The sequence below is a fragment of the Lampetra fluviatilis genome, chromosome 21, assembly GCF_964198595.1.
Source record: "Lampetra fluviatilis chromosome 21, kcLamFluv1.1, whole genome shotgun sequence".
Taxonomy (NCBI): Eukaryota; Metazoa; Chordata; class Hyperoartia; order Petromyzontiformes; family Petromyzontidae; genus Lampetra; species Lampetra fluviatilis.
The window spans coordinates 13442703-13466372 of record NC_136295.1 but is presented as its reverse complement, the minus strand read 5'-3'; the positions used below and the strand labels follow the sequence as shown (position 1 = coordinate 13466372).

The window sequence follows — 23670 nt, the reverse complement described above, 5'->3', positions numbered from 1 at the left end:
ATGTAGATTCTAGATTGGATAAAAATGTCAATGTGCTCAAACAAGCCCTGCAACTTCATGACGGTCATGAGCTCATGGGGGAAATGCCACAGTCCTATCGCAGAAACACGCGAGTTATGTCAATCTGGCACCCCGAGGACAAGCCCCTCGACTCCCCGCCTCCTCGTACTCTCCCACCACCTCTCCCCTCGACGCTCCTTCACACGCTCTCCACCTCCAGCCACAAAGGCTTTCTGTCGAATCTCCCAGTCAACGTTTGCTCAGTGGGAAGTCCTCTGCTGCCACCATTCGCAACTCTTACCCCCCAGGTCTCCGTCATGTGCACTCCCTGGCCCTGTTCACATCTAAGTTCAAGAGCTTCATTTGCTACCTTTGACTGACTGCCTCTATGAAATGAATGCCCATCACTCCTCTGCGGGTTGTTCAAGGCGGGGAGCATAAAATCCAACAGTGTACACCAATGAGTTTGGCTCCACTGGCCAATAAGTAACCCCATAATCTATAACAACCATCCGTGCATGGTGGTCGCCCATCCACACACTATCCAGGCTCAACGCTGCTTAGCTCCCTGAGATGCGCGCGGACGCTTCCCGGGTGACATGCCTGCAGGCGCCCACAATTGCGGCGTGAGATTTGTTTCACAATTCTGATTGCGCGACTCTGGTCGTGTCAAAATCACGAGCAGCTTGTACAAGCTCCAGTACAGTGCGTACGTGATTTGGCACGCGTGTTTGGCCATCAAATCTGATGCACATTTGCATAAAACACAAGGCCACTGAAACTGCTGCTGCTGCTCCAGCATGGCAGTGTGGTCACACATTCCACGCCGTGGGTGTCTGTGCAGATAACCTGCGCGCCGTGTGGGTCTCGTGCGTGGCGTGAGTGTGTCTCAAGAGCAGGCGTGTATGTTGCCAGGCTCAAACGGGTCAATGATTGCACAACACTCAGGGATGCGATATTTTAAGCAGTCTATATGGCCTGCAGTGACGCAGCAATCAGAAACGTGGAAACATAGAAAGGAAATGGAATAAAAACTGAAAATGGTGTGAACAGACAGAGACAAATTCATGCTTGTAATTTAACCGAGACCAAAACAGGAATTATTCCATTGGGTAAGGCGCAAACAATATCAATCTTATTCACCGATTCATAACTAGCTATACTCTCTGCCACCTGACAATCAAGTCAAGTTGTCACGTGGTCAAACATGCCAATGGATTTGGGTTTCCAGGATATCCGAGTGGTGAAACGCATGCGATATTGACAAATGTATGCATGTTGAATTTCTTTCGCACCGTACGTAGCCAACCGTGCTAATCAGAGGTGCGGGACACGCACCGCGTGGCCTGCTGAGAGAAGCGAGTGGGGCTTGGGCAGGGGGCTCTTCGCTCGAAGGGGTCGGGGACACACAGAGGGGCAGCCAGAGCAGGAAACACGCCAGGAGAGGACGGAGCGACGAGATCAGACCGTACACACAAGCAGCACTGCAGGGACCATTGCAGCACTGCATGTACTACTCTATTGTAGCACTGCATGTACTACGCCATTGTAGCACTGCATGTACTACTCTATTGTAGCACTGCATGTACTACGCCATTGCAGCACTGCATGTACTACTCCATTGTAGCACTGCATGTACTACGCCATTGTAGCACTGCATGTACTACTCTATTGTAGCACTGCATGTACTACTCTATTGTAGCACTGCATGTACTACTCTATTGTAGCACTGCATGTACTACGCCATTGCAGCACTGCATGTACTACTCCATTGTAGCACTGCATGTACTACGCCATTGTAGCACTGCATGTACTACTCCATTGTAGCACTGCATGTACTACTCTATTGTAGCACTGCATGTACTACTCCATTGCAGCACTGCATGTACTACTCCATTGTAGCACTGCATGTACTACGCCATTGTAGCACTGCATGTACTACTCCATTGTAGCACTGCATGTACTACTCCATTGTAGCACTGCATGTACTACTCTATTGTAGCACTGCATGTACTACTCCATTGTAGCACTGCATGTACTACTCTATTGTAGCACTGCATGTACTACTCTATTGTAGCACTGCATGTACTACTCTATTGTAGCACTGCATGTACTACTATATTGTAGCACTGCATGGACTACTCTATTGTAGCACTGCATGTACTACTATATTGTAGCACTGCATGGACTACTCTATTGTAGCACTGCATGGACTACTCTATTGTAGCACTGCATGGACTACTATATTGTAGCACTGCATGGACTACTATATTGTAGCACTGCATGGACTACTATATTGTAGCACTGCATGGACTACTCTATTGTAGCACTGCATGTACTACTCTATTGTAGCACTGCATGTACTACTATATTGTAGCACTGCATGGACTACTCTATTGTAGCACTGCATGTACTACTATATTGTAGCACTGCATGGACTACTATATTGTAGCACTGCATGGACTACTCTATTGTAGCACTGCATGTACTACTATATTGTAGCACTGCATGTACTACTATATTGTAGCACTGCATGGACTACTCTATTGTAGCACTGCATGTACTACTATATTGTAGCACTGCATGGACTACTCTATTGTAGCACTGCATGGACTACTCTATTGTAGCACTGCATGGACTACTATATTGTAGCACTGCATGGACTACTATATTGTAGCACTGCATGGACTACTATATTGTAGCACTGCATGGACTACTCTATTGTAGCACTGCATGTACTACTCTATTGTAGCACTGCATGTACTACTATATTGTAGCACTGCATGGACTACTCTATTGTAGCACTGCATGTACTACTATATTGTAGCACTGCATGGACTACTATATTGTAGCACTGCATGGACTACTATATTGTAGCACTGCATGTACTACTATATTGTAGCACTGCATGGACTACTCTATTGTAGCACTGCATGTACTACTCTATTGTAGCACTGCATGGACTACTATATTGTAGCACTGCATGTACTACTCCATTGTAGCACTGCATGTACTACTCCATTGTAGCACTGCATGTACTACTCTATTGTAGCACTGCATGTACTACTCCATTGTAGCACTGCATGTACTACTATATTGTAGCACTGCATGTACTACTCCATTGTAGCACTGCATGGACTACTATATTGTAGCACTGCATGTACTACTCTATTGTAGCACTGCATGGACTACTATATTGTAGCACTGCATGTACTACTCCATTGTAGCACTGCATGTACTACTATATTGTAGCACTGCATGTACTACTCTATTGTAGCACTGCATGGACTACTATATTGTAGCACTGCATGTACTACTCCATTGTAGCACTGCATGTACTACTCCATTGTAGCACTGCATGTACTACTATATTGTAGCACTGCATGTACTACTCTATTGTAGCACTGCATGGACTACTATATTGTAGCACTGCATGTACTACTCCATTGTAGCACTGCATGTACTACTCCATTGTAGCACTGCATGTACTACTCCATTGTAGCACTGCATGTACTACTCCATTGTAGCACTGCATGTACTACTCCATTGTAGCACTGCATGTACTACTCCATTGTAGCACTGCATGTACTACTCTATTGTAGCACTGCATGTACTACTCCATTGTAGCACTGCATGTACTACTCCATTGTAGCACTGCATGTACTACTCCATTGTAGCACTGCATGTACTACTCCATTGTAGCACTGCATGTACTACTCCATTGTAGCACTGCATGTACTACTATATTGTAGCACTGCATGTACTACTATATTGTAGCACTGCATGGACTACTCTATTGTAGCACTGCATGTACTACTCCATTGTAGCACTGCATGTACTACTCTATTGTAGCACTGCATGTACTACTCCATTGTAGCACTGCATGTACTACGCCATTGTAGCACTGCATGTACTACGCCATTGCAGCACTGCATGTACTACTCCATTGTAGCACTGCATGTACTACTATATTGTAGCGCTGCATGGACTACTATATTGTAGCACTGCATGTACTACTCCATTGTAGCACTGCATGTACTACTCCATTGTAGCACTGCATGTACTACTCCATTGTAGCACTGCATGTACTACGCCATTGTAGCACTGCATGTACTACTCCATTGTAGCACTGCATGTACTACTCCATTGTAGCACTGCATGTACTACTATATTGTAGCACTGCATGTACTACTCCATTGTAGCACTGCATGTACTACTCCATTGTAGCACTGCATGTACTACTATATTGTAGCACTGCATGTACTACTCCATTGTAGCACTGCATGTACTACTCCATTGTAGCACTGCATGTACTACTATATTGTAGCACTGCATGTACTACTCTATTGTAGCACTGCATGTACTACTCCATTGTAGCACTGCATGTACTACTCTATTGTAGCACTGCATGTACTACTCCATTGTAGCACTGCATGTACTACTCTATTGTAGCACTGCATGTACTACTCTATTGTAGCACTGCATGTACTACTCTATTGTAGCACTGCATGTACTACTATATTGTAGCACTGCATGTACTACTCCATTGTAGCACTGCATGTACTACTATATTGTAGCACTGCATGTACTACTCTATTGTAGCACTGCATGTACTACTCTATTGTAGCACTGCATGTACTACTCTATTGTAGCACTGCATGTACTACTCTATTGTAGCACTGCATGGACTACTCCATTGTAGCACTGCATGTACTACTCTATTGTAGCACTGCAGGTACTACTCCATTGTAGCACTGCATGGACTACTCTATTGTAGCACTGCATGTACTACTCCATTGTAGCACTGCAGGTACTACTCTATTGTAGCACTGCATGTACTACTATATTGTAGCACTGCATGTACTACTCTATTGTAGCACTGCATGTACTACTCCATTGTAGCACTGCATGTACTACTCTATTGTAGCACTGCATGTACTACTCTATTGTAGCACTGCATGTACTACTCTATTGTAGCACTGCATGTACTACTCTATTGTAGCACTGCATGGACTACTATATTGTAGCACTGCATGTACTACTCCATTGTAGCACTGCATGTACTACTCCATTGTAGCACTGCATGTACTACTCTATTGTAGCACTGCATGTACTACTATATTGTAGCACTGCATGTACTACTATATTGTAGCACTGCATGTACTACTATATTGTAGCACTGCATGTACTACTCTATTGTAGCACTGCATGTACTACTATATTGTAGCACTGCATGTACTACTCTATTGTAGCACTGCATGTACTACTATATTGTAGCACTGCATGTACTACTCTATTGTAGCACTGCATGTACTACTCCATTGTAGCACTGCATGTACTACTCTATTGTAGCACTGCATGTACTACTCTATTGTAGCACTGCATGTACTACTCTATTGTAGCACTGCATGTACTACTCTATTGTAGCACTGCATGTACTACTCCATTGTAGCACTGCATGTACTACTCTATTGTAGCACTGCATGTACTACTCCATTGTAGCACTGCATGTACTACTCCATTGTAGCACTGCATGTACTACTCTATTGTAGCACTGCATGTACTACTATATTGTAGCACTGCATGTACTACTATATTGTAGCACTGCATGTACTACTATATTGTAGCACTGCATGTACTACTCTATTGTAGCACTGCATGTACTACTATATTGTAGCACTGCATGTACTACTCTATTGTAGCACTGCATGTACTACTATATTGTAGCACTGCATGTACTACTCTATTGTAGCACTGCATGTACTACTCCATTGTAGCACTGCATGTACTACTCTATTGTAGCACTGCATGTACTACTCTATTGTAGCACTGCATGGACTACTCTATTGTAGCACTGCATGTACTACTCTATTGTAGCACTGCATGTACTACTCCATTGTAGCACTGCATGGACTACTATATTGTAGCACTGCATGTACTACTCTATTGTAGCACTGCATGTACTACTCCATTGTAGCACTGCATGTACTACTCCATTGTAGCACTGCATGTACTACTCTATTGTAGCACTGCATGTACTACTATATTGTAGCACTGCATGTACTACTATATTGTAGCACTGCATGTACTACTATATTGTAGCACTGCATGTACTACTCTATTGTAGCACTGCATGTACTACTCTATTGTAGCACTGCATGTACTACTATATTGTAGCACTGCATGTACTACTCTATTGTAGCACTGCATGTACTACTATATTGTAGCACTGCATGTACTACTCTATTGTAGCACTGCATGTACTACTCCATTGTAGCACTGCATGTACTACTCTATTGTAGCACTGCATGTACTACTATATTGTAGCACTGCATGTACTACTATATTGTAGCACTGCATGTACTACTCTATTGTAGCACTGCATGTACTACTCTATTGTAGCACTGCATGTACTACTCCATTGTAGCACTGCATGTACTACTCTATTGTAGCACTGCATGTACTACTCCATTGTAGCACTGCATGTACTACTATATTGTAGCACTGCATGTACTACTATATTGTAGCACTGCATGTACTACTCTATTGTAGCACTGCATGTACTACTCTATTGTAGCACTGCATGTACTACTCCATTGTAGCACTGCATGTACTACTCTATTGTAGCACTGCATGTACTACTCTATTGTAGCACTGCATGTACTACTCCATTGTAGCACTGCATGTACTACTATATTGTAGCACTGCATGTACTACTATATTGTAGCACTGCATGTACTACTCTATTGTAGCACTGCATGTACTACTCTATTGTAGCACTGCATGTACTACTCCATTGTAGCACTGCATGTACTACTCTATTGTAGCACTGCATGTACTACTCTATTGTAGCACTGCATGTACTACTCCATTGTAGCACTGCATGTACTACTCTATTGTAGCACTGCATGTACTACTATATTGTAGCACTGCATGTACTACTCCATTGTAGCACTGCATGTACTACTCCATTGTAGCACTGCATGTACTACTCCATTGTAGCACTGCATGTACTACTCTATTGTAGCACTGCATGTACTACTCCATTGTAGCACTGCATGGACTACTCTATTGTAGCACTGCATGTACTACTCTATTGTAGCACTGGATGTACTACTCCATTGTAGCACTGCATGTACTACTCTATTGTAGCACTGCATGTACTACTATATTGTAGCACTGCATGTACTACTATATTGTAGCACTGCATGTACTACTATATTGTAGCACTGCAGGTACTACTCTATTGTAGCACTGCATGTACTACTCTATTGTAGCACTGCATGTACTACTCTATTGTAGCACTGCAGGTACTACTCTATTGTAGCACTGCATGTACTACTCTATTGTAGCACTGCAGGTACTACTCTATTGTAGCACTGCAGGTACTACTCTATTGTAGCACTGCATGTACTACTCTATTGTAGCACTGCAGGTACTACTCTATTGTAGCACTGCAGGTACTACTCTATTGTAGCACTGCATGGACTACTCTATTGTAGCACTGCATGTACTACTCTATTGTAGCACTGCATGTACTACTCTATTGTAGCACTGCATGTACTACTCCATTGTAGCACTGCATGTACTACTATATTGTAGCACTGCATGGACTACTCTATTGTAGCACTGCATGGACTACTATATTGTAGCACTGCATGTACTACTCCATTGTAGCACTGCATGTACTACTATATTGTAGCACTGCATGGACTACTCTATTGTAGCACTGCATGTACTACTCTATTGTAGCACTGCAGGTACTACTATATTGTAGCACTGCATGGACTACTCTATTGTAGCACTGCATGTACTACTATATTGTAGCACTGCAGGGACTACTCCATTGTAGCACTGCATGTACTACTCCATTGTAGCACTGCATGTACTACTATATTGTAGCACTGCATGGACTACTCTATTGTAGCACTGCATGTACTACTCTATTGTAGCACTGCATGTACTACTCCATTGTAGCACTGCATGTACTACTCCATTGTAGTACTGCATGTACTACTCCATTGTAGTACTGCATGTACTACTATATTGTAGCACTGCAGGGACTACTCCATTGTAGTACTGCATGTACTACTCCATTGTAGCACTGCATGTACTACTCCATTGTAGTACTGCATGTACTACTATATTGTAGCACTGCATGTACTACTCCATTGTAGCACTGCATGGACTACTATATTGTAGCACTGCATGTACTACTATATTGTAGCACTGCATGTACTACTCCATTGTAGCACTGCATGTACTACTCCATTGTAGCACTGCATGTACTACTCCATTGTAGCACTGCATGTACTACTCCATTGCAGGAACGAGCAATGTAGCGACGTCTTGGGATGGCCTTCCAGCTAGAAGCGGCTGGTGAAGACGATGGTGGTATTCTCAGGTTTTTTCGGTAAAGTCACGTAGGTAAAAACATTAAAATTAATGAAAGTAAAATAAAACAAAATAAAATTCACGACGTTTCGGAGGCAACACAAGTCTCCGTCATCAGGTGGGACCGTCACAGCCGAATTAGCTGCACCACTTGATGCAGCTAATTCGGCTGTGACGGTCCCACCTGATGACGGAGACTTGTGTTGCCTCCGAAACGTCGTGAATTTTATTTTGTTTTATTTTACTTTCATTAATTTTAATGTTTTTACCTACGTGACTTTACCGAAAAAACCTGAGAATATGAATCATTGCAGTCACGAAAGCTTCAAATCTAGAACGATGGTGGTAGTTGCCGATGTCCACGCGGCATTCCCTCAACGCTCGTGTGGGGGGTCACTTCTACAACGCCCCGGGACGTACAACGGCCAGAGCGCTACGGGGCACGGCTTGCTGCCCGAGTGGCTAACACTCCCAGACTGAGACATGGGCCCAGGTCTGCCCGAGTCACCGAGTTGCTACATTTTGTCAAAGGAGCCGATGGAGCTCGAGGGCTCTCATTAACCGGGGGGATCGTTGCGCTACGAGACTCGTACCAGGCGTGGGCCCGGAACATTGGACAGCCTCTTTCATTTAGACTTAAAGCTTTCGTGACTGCAGGGATTCATTTTCTTGGTTCTTTCGGTAAAGTCACGTAGAAGGGAAATAAAAAAAATATTGTTATATTTTATTATTTCCCTTCTATGTGACTTTACCGAAAGAACCAAGAATATGCAGCCTCTTTTACTTTATACTTGTTTTTCCTCTCGGTAAATATTTGCAAACTCGTCTTATTACTCACATACCGTACAAAGGAGAGGTATAACCACATCGTTTAATAAACATTCTCTTTGAACAAACCGAAAATACCAGACCAGGCAAGACTCTCATGGAACCAGTTCTGCCACTGTATGACTGCCACGTCTGCTCCCACTGACAGCGCCGCATATTTGCGGCGCGTCCTGCTGCGTGCGCGCTCTGCACCTCTTCACGCCCGGAATCGCGCGGCGCACGGCGCGAGCCTTCTTCGCCACGCTTCACGTTTGAGTTGCGTCCAAGCGGCGGAGGCCTGCGCGGCTCAGCTAAAGTGACTTTCTTTCTGCAGGCGAAAAATCACCACGCGCACGGCTGTGTACAGCGACACAAAGAGCAAAGGCCCATTACCGCGAAGCTTTTCAGAAAGCAGAACGCTGCAGGCATTTTTGATTGCGAATAAAACATTGTTATTTCCAGCTCGGCCCTAAAGCTTGAGTGTCGCGCAATTCTCGATAATAATAAAGAACGCGCCGATAATGCAAAGTTGTTGCGGTTGTTGATTTATGCGCGCACGACCGAACGTCCTCCCAGGAAGAGAAACCACAGCAGGTACCGGATGCACCACGAATCACTTCTCATGGCGTTTTCAGCTTCGTGTTTTTCACTTTTGACTGCTTTGGACGTGAAACATGTCACTGATAGTTCATGTCATGGTGAAAAAGTAGTTATAATCGGTTCTTGTGGCAGAAAAGAGGCCAAATCGACAAAACACATCAACAATTACATTTGATGACAAATCATGTCTGAGGCTGCCTTTACACCAACACAAAAATTAGACCCAAGATGCATTACACATCTGACCACAGCCCCCGCGTGTCATCGGCAGGCCAGCTGGTGTGTCAATATTCCCATTTTGAGATTTACCAATCTCACCAACTCCAGTCCACCAATGTCACTGCTGCAATTCGTCGTGAACGCGACCATTTCCTAGCTTACAAATTTCCCCTTTGCCAAACGGACGCCAGTTGACAGTCATCTGCCGCGAGCCCATGAGCAAAAACCTCCACGGGGGTCTCCCATTTCCTCCAGCGCCCAACCCCTTCGTTCGTATCCCCCTCGCGTTCCCCGCGGGGTGCGAAACAAACACGAGCGGCCTTCACGAGCCCGGCAGACGGCGTGGAAACACCTGCAGCAGCGTCCACAGGCACCGGCTCGGACGGCCATCGCGCAGCGACGGCAGCAGCAGCAGCGACGGCAGCAAATGCATCGCCCGCCGGATCCGCTCATTTCCCCCGTTTGTAAGCGCCCTGTTTGTATTAACTGTATACAATAGGAAGAACCCCTTTTTTCACAACAATCGGGTAATTTTAGCGACCCCGTTGCTATATATATACGCACAACAGCGCTGGCGGAGCATTGTGTTTGGCGGAAGAGTGCATCCCGGCGTGCGACCCTGCAGCTCCTGCACCTCTGCACGAATGTGTCGTGACGTTTGTATGCGCGAGACGTGCACTTGATGACTTTGCGGGCAGCAGCCTTGTTGTGCTGCTTGCCTGCATTGTCTGGCTGCTCTTTGCCGGATAATTCAGGCAAACGGTCGACAAAACCATAACTTGATGCCACAAGACAGTGGCAACGGATTGTAAACGAATGCTGCGATTAAAGAAATTACACGTGTGGTACAATGTATGGTTTCAGCTTCTGCGGACAATTGCATCATCTCATTTGCACGTCCGCCAAAAATAAGAAATTCTGTAAAGTGCGCATAATCGACACGATTCCACAGACAGCACGTGACAGCCACCGGACTCGCACTCAGAGCGTGCGACCGTGGGAAGGGCATTTATTGCTGCAAGGAGAGAGGACACTCGGCACGAGCCTGAAACGTTTACTCGGATCATAGGCCCACCACACTCCTCACGAAAGGATGAGCCACGCATTCCAAGCAGGACGATCCGTTCAACAGTCCTGATACTCAGGGAGACTTTCTCAGAAATAATGAAAAGTCTCTTTCAGGTCAAAGGTTACAAGCATTATTATTAATGGTGCCAGAAATGCTGCCGATTTGAAAGATACATTGTTGGTGGCACAGAACAGTCGACCACAACCGCCCACGCCACGAGATTATCAACCAGGAACGTCGCGGTGTTGCTTGCTGTGACCAAGTGCACCGCCACCACCACCACCACCACCCATCTCGAAGTGAATCGAGGCATTCTTCGTGTGCAAATTGCCGCGGCTTCAATCAACAAGAAGCAAAACATAGGGCTGGCACAAATAAAGTCCCTACGCCGGTTCTTCACAGCAATAGACGACGCCGTGTCACTTTACACCCTGGCCACACTCTGCGTGCGCACGCACTAGAAAACCTGCATATGAAATTACAGTTCAATTACGCACTGTATTTACAAAATAAAAAAAATGTCCACACAGCTGTACAGTGCACCATACATGTGCACCCTAAATGCTCGCGCGCACCCAGACCACGCACCGTGAATCCGTCGTGGGTCCACGTTTAGAGTCACGCGCGGGGCTTCATTTTCTCACTGAATTGTAGGCACATCCATAGCGAGAGGTAGACTGGATGTGGTGCGTTGGGTGTGGAGATGTTTTCCGGGTCATTAATAGGCTTGAGAAGGTGGCGCGTGAGTTTTAGCCACAGCCGTAGCGAAAGTTTTACTGGATGCGGTGTGCTGGGTGTAGAAATATTTTTCGGTTCGCCAAGCCAAAAGGAACGACCAGGCTGAAATGAAATCCTGGTTCCACGAGGCAGCACCCAGCGGTGGCCGCGGTGAGCGCTGGGGTCCACGCATCACCGCGGCCGCTTGCGCTTGTGCATCCTCGCCAGCCGGCGACCCTCGGCGATCACTTCGTGCAGCTGGTGCAGCGCCTCGGCCACGCCGGCACCGGTGCGCGCGCTCACCGCCTGCGCGCGCCACGCCGTGTGGGGCGACAGCTGAGTGGCGCCCACGCGCCGCCCCACCTCGTCGGCCGGCAGCGCTCCCGGCAAGTCGCTCTTGGAGGCCGCCACCAGCACCGGCACGCCCTGGCACTCGGGCAGCCGCGACACGCGTAGCAGCTCGCACCGCGCCTCCTCCAGCCGCTCGGGGTCCGACGCGTCCGCCACGAACACCAGCCCGTCGGCGCCGCGCACGTACGAGCGCCACAGCGGCCGCAGCTTCTCCTGCCCGCCCACGTCCCAGAAGTGGAAGGAGACGGCGAGGCCCGGAGCGTGCTGTGCCACGCGGCACGCCGCGTCGGGGGGCTCCTCCTCGTCGTCGGAGGAGGAGGAGCTGGCTTCGGTGGAGGCCGCGGGCCCCGAATTCAGCCCGGGGTCACCGCCGGCCTCCGCGGCGGAGGTGCAAGTCTCGTAGCTGCCTGCGGAAGAGTCGTTTGTCTCGTTGACCTCGTCCGGCGGCGCTTCTGCCGGCGCTGCCGCCGCTGCCGGTGATGGCGACGGCTCCGCGACCTGCAGGCGCAGGCGCTCGGTGTTGAAGCTCACGGTGGGCGTGGTGTGGAGGAACTCGCCCAGCTTGAGGCGGTAGAGCAGCGCCGTCTTGCCGGCTGAGTCGAGCCCCAGGAGGGTGACGTGCAGGGGCGCGCCCAGGCCCAGCGACGGGAGCGCCGAGGAGGCAGTGCCGCCCTCGCCGCTCAGACTGTTCCCCATGACGGCTCCGGGCCGTGCGGCGTCACTGTAACAGCATCATAATCGTACAACATTGTCATCATCGTCATCAGACGTTGCTGATATCATCATTATCATCAGACATTGTTATCATCGCCTTAATCTGCTTAATGATCTTCTTTTGTCGTCTTCCCCAATTTGATAAAACTCAGAAGCAAAATATGATTTTCAGAATAAAGCAAATCATAAGCATAGGTTGGACTATAAATGTGCCAAATTTGAGCTCTCCAGCCCTTCCAGAACATCATTAAAATGTTCACGGAGAGAGCTACAAAAATGCAATGATTAAGCATCGCAGGCACGCCTTCACACACCCGCAGTGAAGCCACCGAGGTTCACTTTGAACCGCGTCTGCCAAACGGAACTAAGAGGGCATTCATTAACGCTGTGTGACAAGTGGGATGGCCGTGGGTCAGGGGCGCACTGCACACACCTCTAAGGTCGTGCGTTCAAGTCCTGGTTAGAAGTTGGTGTGAATCATCATCTACCATGGGCTGGAAATCATTCCAGCCGGGTAGGTGATCTGTAAAAAAATTCCATACCCAGCACACCACATCCTTCTTTAACCATTGCTTTTGTGATGAATTCATCCCTCGTCATGGTAAGGAGCACTTTCCACCGATGACTCTGGCTGCCAACATAAACTAATGGTCGTTTCATCACAGGCTGGGTCAGGAGAGCACAGTGTTACAAAGAGAAATTCTGTCTCCAGCATAATAATGGACAAAATCACAACGTGGTCTGGAACTCCCCCGGCCGTCCGGGCTGTCATCTCCCTGCCAAAGAGGCGGTCAGCCCGTGACTGACCGCCTCTCTCTATAAAATACGCATGCTCACCGTTGCTTTACAGCGCACGTAGACGCGTTTATACCTACATGGCGCTGTCAGCCATCGCCAACCACATCCAGCAGTGGATTGACAACAGCTATAGCTCATCATGTGGTGCTTGCTACAAAGCGGGTACGTGTTGTAACCACATGGCCTGAAGAGGTGTGTGTGTGGACTGTGATTGATTATTGAGAGAGGGAATGGTCACAGGCAGAAGGAAATGTTGGGCCGGGAAATTAAAACGCACACGTCTCCCTTAATGGGTGTGTCCGCTCGCTAATACCTGCCGGGCAGGTATTCAGGCAGGTCAATGACACACGTGTACACACACATGTTCCGCATGCATAAAGATCCCTGTGTGGCGATGCTATTAGCGAGCACCTATTAAGGCCAATACGGCACACAAGACGGCGCACAAGACGGCAGTGGCGGCGGCGGCGTGTGGGGAGAGCCACGCCCAAGTCACCTTTGTCTCATTGCTCACACACAGGTACAGGCAGGTACAGCCGCACAGACATCAACACCCACAGGTGTTTCTGTACACCCATAGACAACCCCCCCCCCACCCCGGTATAGCCTTGACAGACTGTTGGGGAAGTTCTGATAGCGAGGAGCACCTACGAATGTGAACGCAGCACGCGAGGGGTTGGGTGGCCAGCACCGAGCCCGGCCGTATTTGTCTCCCTCGTGGGGGACTCGTGTCAGGCCAAGCCAAACTCGGGGAGGCTCGCGACTGATTGAGATGAAGGTGGTGGTGGTGGTGGTGGCCGAGAGTCGGAATGAAACTCGTGTGGCCGGGTCGGCAGCGCGACACCGCTCCCCAGGTATACTCGCATGCTGCTGGTATGCCGTGTGGTGCACCCAGGTACGCACAGGGGAAATACACGCAGGCAAGTTACACACGGAGACACATGCTCAGGTATTTACACACACACACACACAGGTCAGAGACACAGCACACACAGAGATATCCACTGATAGATGCCCACTAAGCAATACTGTACACACCGGTATTTGATCAACAGGTAAGTTGAACGCAAAGCTTCCTGGCTCGCTATTGAGTAACGCTCCTTGGATCTTCGGCGTAAGGCACTACAACTAGAGTAAATATTACACCTATCCGTAATAATCCTGTATTATTGTGCCATCCATTCCTATGAATATAAAGTAACAAAGATAATTAGGGTGATCACCTGGATGTGTGGCCGTCCCAGCCGCAATTCCCGAACAGCGCACCGATTCCACACACAGAGACAACGCACAGGTAATTCACGTGTACACACACACACATAGATAAATACACAGACAGGAGACACACACACACACACGGGAAGCCTATACATAGGATACATAGACCGGTACGTGAAGTAAATACACGAGAGATGAGCACACGGGTAGTGCATTACACATACACAGGTACGCACGCAGGTACGTACAGGTAAAAGATACACAATTAGATACTCGCACAGGTAAGTCGAGTACACACATGTAGTATGTACACCTACACACACACATGTAGTATGTACACCTACACACACACATGTAGTATCTACACACACACATGTAGTATCTACACGCACACATGTAGTATCTACACACACACATGTAGTATCTACACGCACACATGTAGTATCTACACACACACATGTAGTATCTACACGCACACATGTAGTATCTACACACACACATGTAGTATCTACACACACACATGTAGTATCTACACACACACATGTAGTATCTACACGCACACATGTAGTATCTACACACACACATGTAGTATCTACACACACACATGTAGTATCTACACACACACATGTAGTACCTACACACACACATGTAGTATCTACACACACACATGTAGTATCTACACGCACACATGTAGTATCTACACGCACACATGTAGTATCTACACGCACACATGTAGTATCTACACGCACACATGTAGTATCTACGCACACACATGTAGTATCTACACACACACATGTAGTATCTACACACACACATGTAGTATCTACACACACACATGTAGTATCTACACGCACACATGTAGTATCTACACGCACACATGTAGTATCTACACGCACACATGTAGTATCTACACGCACACATGTAGTATCTACACGCACACATGTAGTATCTACACGCACACATGTAGTATCTACACGCACACATGTAGTATCTACACACACACATGTAGTATCTACACGCACACATGTAGTATCTACACGCACACATGTAGTATCTACACACACACATGTAGTATCTACACACACACATGTAGTATCTACACACACACATGTAGTATCTACACGCACACATGTAGTATCTACACACACACATGTAGTATCTACACACACACATGTAGTATCTACACACACACATGTAGTATCTACACACACACATGTAGTATCTACACGCACACATGTAGTATCTACACGCACACATGTAGTATCTACACGCACACATGTAGTATCTACACGCACACATGTAGTATCTACACGCACACATGTAGTATCTACACACACACATGTAGTATCTACACGCACACATGTAGTATCTACACACACACATGTAGTATCTACACGCACACATGTAGTATCTACACGCACACATGTAGTATCTACACACACACATGTAGTATCTACACGCACACATGTAGTATCTACACACACACATGTAGTATCTACACGCACACATGTAGTATCTACACACACACATGTAGTATCTACACACACACATGTAGTATCTACACACACACATGTAGTATCTACACGCACACATGTAGTATCTACACACACACATGTAGTATCTACACGCACACATGTAGTATCTACACACACACATGTAGTATCTACACACACACATGTAGTATCTACACACACACACATGTAGTATCTACACACACACATGTAGTATCTACACACACACATGTAGTATCTACACACACACATGTAGTATCTACACACACACACATGTAGTATCTACACGCACACATGTAGTATCTACACACACACATGTAGTATCTACACACACACACATGTAGTATCTACACACACACATGTAGTATCTACACACACACACATGTAGTATCTACACACACACATGTAGTATCTACACACACACATGTAGTATCTACGCACACACATGTAGTATCTACGCACACACATGTAGTACCTACGCACACACATGTAGTATCTACACACACACATGTAGTATCTACACGCACACATGTAGTATCTACACGCACACATGTAGTATCTACACACACATATGTAGTACCTACGCACACACATGTAGTATCTACACACACACATGTAGTATCTACACACACACATGTAGTACCTACACACACACATGTAGTATCTACGCACACACATGTAGTATCTACACACACACATGTAGTATCTACGCACACACATGTAGTACCTACGCACACACATGTAGTATCTACACACACACATGTAGTATCTACACGCACACATGTAGTATCTACACACACATATGTAGTATCTACACACACATGTAGTATCTACACACACACATGTAGTATCTACACACACACATGTAGTATCTACGCACACACATGTAGTATCTACGCACACACATGTAGTATCTACACACACACATGTAGTATCTACACACACACATGTAGTATCTACGCACACACATGTAGTATCTACGCACACACATGTAGTATCTACACACACACATGTAGTATCTACACGCACACATGTAGTATCTACACGCACACATGTAGTATCTACACACACACATGTAGTATCTACACACACACATGTAGTATCTACACACACACATGTAGTATCTACACACACACATGTAGTATCTACACACACACATGTAGTATCTACGCACACACATGTAGTATCTACACACACATGTAGTATCTACACACACACATGTAGTATCTACACACACACGTAGTATCTACACGCACACATGTAGTATCTACACGCACACATGTAGTATCTACACACACACATGTAGTATCTACACGCACACATGTAGTATCTACACGCACACATGTAGTATCTACACACACACATGTAGTATCTACACACACATATGTAGTACCTACGCACACACATGTAGTATCTACACGCACACATGTAGTATCTACACACACACATGTAGTATCTACACGCACACATGTAGTATCTACACGCACACATGTAGTATCTACACACACACATGTAGTATCTACACACACATATGTAGTACCTACGCACACACATGTAGTATCTACACACACACATGTAGTATCTACACACACATGTAGTATCTACACACACACATGTAGTATCTACACACACACATGTAGTATCTACACGCACACATGTAGTATCTACACACACATGTAGTATCTACACACACACATGTAGTATCTACACACACACATGTAGTATCTACACGCACACATGTAGTATCTACACACACACATGTAGTATCTACACACACACATGTAGTATCTACACACACACATGTAGTATCTACACACACACATGTAGTATCTACACACACACATGTAGTATCTACACACACACATGTAGTATCTACACACACACATGTAGTATCTACGCACACACATGTAGTATCTACGCACACACATGTAGTATCTACACACACACATGTAGTATCTACACACACACATGTAGTATCTACACACACACATGTAGTATCTACACACACATGTAGTATCTACACACACACATGTAGTATCTACACACACACACATGTAGTATCTACACACACACATGTAGTATCTACACGCACACATGTAGTATCTACGCACACACATGTAGTATCTACACGCACACATGTAGTATCTACGCGCACACATGTAGTATCTACACACACACACATGTAGTATCTACACACACACATGTAGTATCTACACACACACATGTAGTATCTACGCACACACATGTAGTATCTACACACACACATGTAGTATCTACACGCACACATGTAGTATCTACACACACACATGTAGTATCTACACGCACACATGTAGTATCTACACGCACACATGTAGTATCTACGCACACACATGTAGTATCTACACGCACACATGTAGTATCTACGCACACACATGTAGTATCTACACACACATGTAGTATCTACACACACACATGTAGTATCTACACGCACACATGTAGTATCTACACACACACATGTAGTATCTACACACACACACACACATGTAGTATCTACACGCACACATGTAGTATCTACGCACACACATGTAGTATCTACACGCACACATGTAGTATCTACGCACACACATGTAGTATCTACGCACACACATGTAGTATCTACACACACACATGTAGTATCTACACGCACACATGTAGTATCTACACGCACACATGTAGTATCTACACACACACATGTAGTATCTACACACACACATGTAGTATCTACACACACACATGTAGTATCTACACACACACATGTAGTATCTACACGCACACATGTAGTATCTACACACACACATGTAGTATCTACACACACACATGTAGTATCTACACGCACACATGTAGTATCTACACACACACATGTAGTATCCACACACACACATGTAGTATCTACACACACACATGTAGTATCCACACACACACATGTAGTATCTACACACACACATGTAGTATCCACACACACACATGTAGTATCTACACACACACATGTAGTATCTACACGCACACATGTAGTATCTACACGCACACATGTAGTATCTACACGCACACATGTAGTATCTACACACACACATGTAGTATCTACACACACACATGTAGTATCTACACGCACACATGTAGTATCTACACACACACATGTAGTATCTACACACACACATGTAGTATCTACACACACACATGTAGTATCTACACACACACATGTAGTATCTACACACACACATGTAGTATCTACACGCACACATGTAGTATCTACACGCACACATGTAGTATCTACACACACACATGTAGTATCTACACGCACACATGTAGTATCTACACACACACATGTAGTATCTACACGCACACATGTAGTATCTACACGCACACATGTAGTATCTACGCACACACATGTAGTATCTACACGCACACATGTAGTATCTACGCACACACATGTAGTATCTACACACACACATGTAGTATCTACACACACACATGTAGTATCTACACGCACACATGTAGTATCTACACACACACATGTAGTATCTACACGCACACATGTAGTATCTACACACACACATGTAGTATCTACACGCACACATGTAGTATCTACGCGCACACATGTAGTATCTACACACACACATGTAGTATCTACACGCACACATGTAGTATCTACGCACACACATGTAGTATCTACACACACACATGTAGTATCTACACGCACACATGCAGTATCTACACACACACATGTAGTATCTACACACACACATGTAGTATCTACACACACACATGTAGTATCTACACACACACATGTAGTATCTACGCACACACATGTAGTATCTACACACACACATGTAGTATCTACACGCACACATGTAGTATCTACACACACACATGTAGTATCTACACGCACACATGTAGTATCTACACGCACACATGTAGTATCTACGCACACACATGTAGTATCTACACGCACACATGTAGTATCTACGCACACACATGTAGTATCTACACACACACATGTAGTATCTACACGCACACATGTAGTATCTACACGCACACATGTAGTATCTACACACACACATGTAGTATCTACACACACACATGTAGTATCTACGCACACACATGTAGTATCTACACACACACATGTAGTATCTACACACACACATGTAGTATCTACACACACACATGTAGTATCTACACGCACACACATGTAGTACCTACGCACACACATGTAGTATCTACACACACACATGTAGTATGTACACACACACATGTAGTATCTACACGCACACATGTAGTATCTACACACACACATGTAGTATGTACACACACACATGTAGTACCTACGCACACACATGTAGTATCTACACGCACACATGTAGTATGTACACACACACATGTAGTATCTACACGCACACATGTAGTATCTACACACACACATGTAGTATCTACACGCACACATGTAGTATCTACACACACACATGTAGTATCTACACGCACACATGTAGTATCTACACGCACACATGTAGTATCTACACACACATGTAGTATCTACACACACACATGTAGTATCTACACACACACACATGTAGTATCTACGCACACACATGTAGTATCTACACGCACACATGTAGTATCTACACGCACACATGTAGTATCTACGCACACACATGTAGTATCTACACGCACACATGTAGTATCTACGCACACACATGTAGTATCTACACACACACACATGTAGTATCTACACACACACATGTAGTATCTACACACACACATGTAGTATCTACGCACACACATGTAGTATCTACACACACACATGTAGTATCTACACGCACACATGTAGTATCTACACACACACATGTAGTATCTACACGCACACATGTAGTATCTACACGCACACATGTAGTATCTACACGCACACATGTAGTATCTACGCACACACATGTAGTATCTACACACACACATGTAGTATCTACGCACACACATGTAGTATCTACGCGCACACATGTAGTATCTACACGCACACATGTAGTATCTACGCACACACATGTAGTATCTACACGCACACATGTAGTATCTACGCACACACATGTAGTATCTACACACACACATGTAGTATCTACACGCACACATGTAGTATCTACGCACACACATGTAGTATCTACACACACACATGTAGTATCTACGCACACACATGTAGTATCTACACGCACACATGTAGTATCTACACGCACACATGTAGTATCTACACGCACACATGTAGTATCTACACACACACATGTAGTATCTACACACACACATGTAGTATCTACACGCACACATGTAGTATCTACACACACACATGTAGTATCTACACGCACACATGTAGTATCTACGCACACACATGTAGTATCTACACACACACATGTAGTATCTACACGCACACATGCAGTATCTACACACACACATGTAGTATCTACACACACACATGTAGTATCTACACACACACATGCAGTATCTACACACACACATGTAGTATCTACACACACACATGTAGTATCTACACACACACATGCAGTATCTACACACACACATGTAGTATCTACACACACACATGTAGTATCTACGCACACACATGTAGTATCTACACGCACACATGCAGTATCTACACACACACATGTAGTATCTACACACACACATGTAGTATCTACACACACACATGCAGTATCTACACACACACATGTAGTATCTACACACACACATGTAGTATCTACACGCACACATGTAGTATCTACACGCACACATGTAGTATCTACACGCACACATGTAGTATCTACACGCACACATGTAGTATCTACGCACACACATGTAGTATCTACACGCACACATGTAGTATCTACGCACACACATGTAGTATCTACACACACACATGTAGTATCCACACACACATGTAGTATCTACACACACACATGTAGTATCTACACACACACATGTAGTATCTACACACACACATGTAGTATCTACACGCACACATGTAGTATCTACACGCACACATGTAGTATCTACACACACACATGTAGTATCTACACACACACATGTAGTATCTACACACACACATGTAGTATCTACACGCACACATGTAGTATCTACACGCACACATGTAGTATCTACACGCACACATGTAGTATCTACGCACACACATGTAGTATCTACGCACACACATGTAGTATCTACGCACACACATGTAGTATCTACACACACACATGTAGTATCTACACACACACATGTAGTATCTACACGCACACATGTAGTATCTACACACACACATGTAGTATCTACACGCACACAGAGACGCTCTCGGCACGGTCACTCACGGCAGGAGGAGGCGACTCCCTCTCGGGAGCTTCGGCTTCGCCTGGAGTGTCCCCCTCTCCGCCGGGGTGTCCCCCTCTCCGCCGGGGTGTCCCCCTCTCCGCCGGGGTGTCCCCCTCTCCGCCGGGGTGTCCCCCTCTCCGCCGGGGTGTCCCCCTCTCCGCCGGGGTGTCCCCCTCTCCGCCGGGGTGTCCCCCTCTCCGCCGGGGTGTCCCCCTCTCCGCCGGGGTGTCCCCCTCTCCGCCGGGGTGTCCCCCTCTCCCAGGCCGGTGACCCCCTATCCGCGTGCCTCCCCGGCCTCCTGCTCCGCTCGCTCTGCGCGTGGAGCTCCGCCTGCACTCAACGTCATCAAGACGGACACGCCCCCATCCCCCCCCACCCCCCACCGCCCCCCTCCCCCCCCACCACCCCCCCCCACCGCCCCCCTCCCCCACCGCCCCCATCCCCCCCCACCGCCCCCCACCGCCCCCATCCCCCCCCACCCCCCACCGCCCCCCTCCCCCCCCACCACCCCCCCCCACCGCCCCCCTCCCCCACCGCCCCCATCCCCCCCCACCGCCCCCCACCGCCCCCATCCCCCCCCACCGCCCCCATCCCCCCCCACCGCCCCCATCCCCCCCCACCGCCCCCCCCCCTCCCCCCACCGCCCCCCTCCCCCCACCGCCCCCCTCCCCAAAACCCCCACCACTCCCCCCCCACCACCTCCAAACCCCACCCCCCCACCACCCCCCCTCCCCCCACCACCTCCCCCCCTCCCCCCACCGCTGCACGCCCACCGACAGAGGTTGCGTGTTTCTCCCTCCCCCATCCAACCCCCGCGGCGTCGTTCGTGACGCAACAGCAAAGCGGAGCGCGCCTCGAGACTCGCGCCGAGGTCGCGGTGCGTGGCCATCACGGTGACGTCACCGCGTTTAACGGCTTCCG

At 46.6% G+C, this 23670-nt stretch overlaps 1 protein-coding gene across 2 annotated transcripts; it reads right to left on the bottom strand.

The window, feature by feature from the left end:
* Positions 1 to 9190: 9190 nt before the first annotated feature.
* Positions 9191 to 23112, bottom strand: LOC144938273 (ADP-ribosylation factor-like protein 4D). Of its 2 annotated transcripts, none has more exons than XM_078866138.1 (2): positions 22749 to 23112; positions 9191 to 12878 (listed from the first exon to the last, which is right to left on the bottom strand). In XM_078866138.1, exon 2 carries the CDS (start codon positions 12851 to 12853, stop codon positions 11999 to 12001), a length of 855 nt encoding a protein of 284 aa, XP_078722264.1. In that variant the 5' UTR covers positions 12854 to 12878; positions 22749 to 23112; the 3' UTR covers positions 9191 to 11998. The 2 variants fall into 2 exon arrangements, with proteins under 2 accessions (XP_078722264.1, XP_078722265.1); XM_078866139.1 differs by lacking the exon at positions 22749 to 23112 and adding an exon at positions 14317 to 14502.
* Positions 23113 to 23670: the final 558 nt, after the last annotated feature.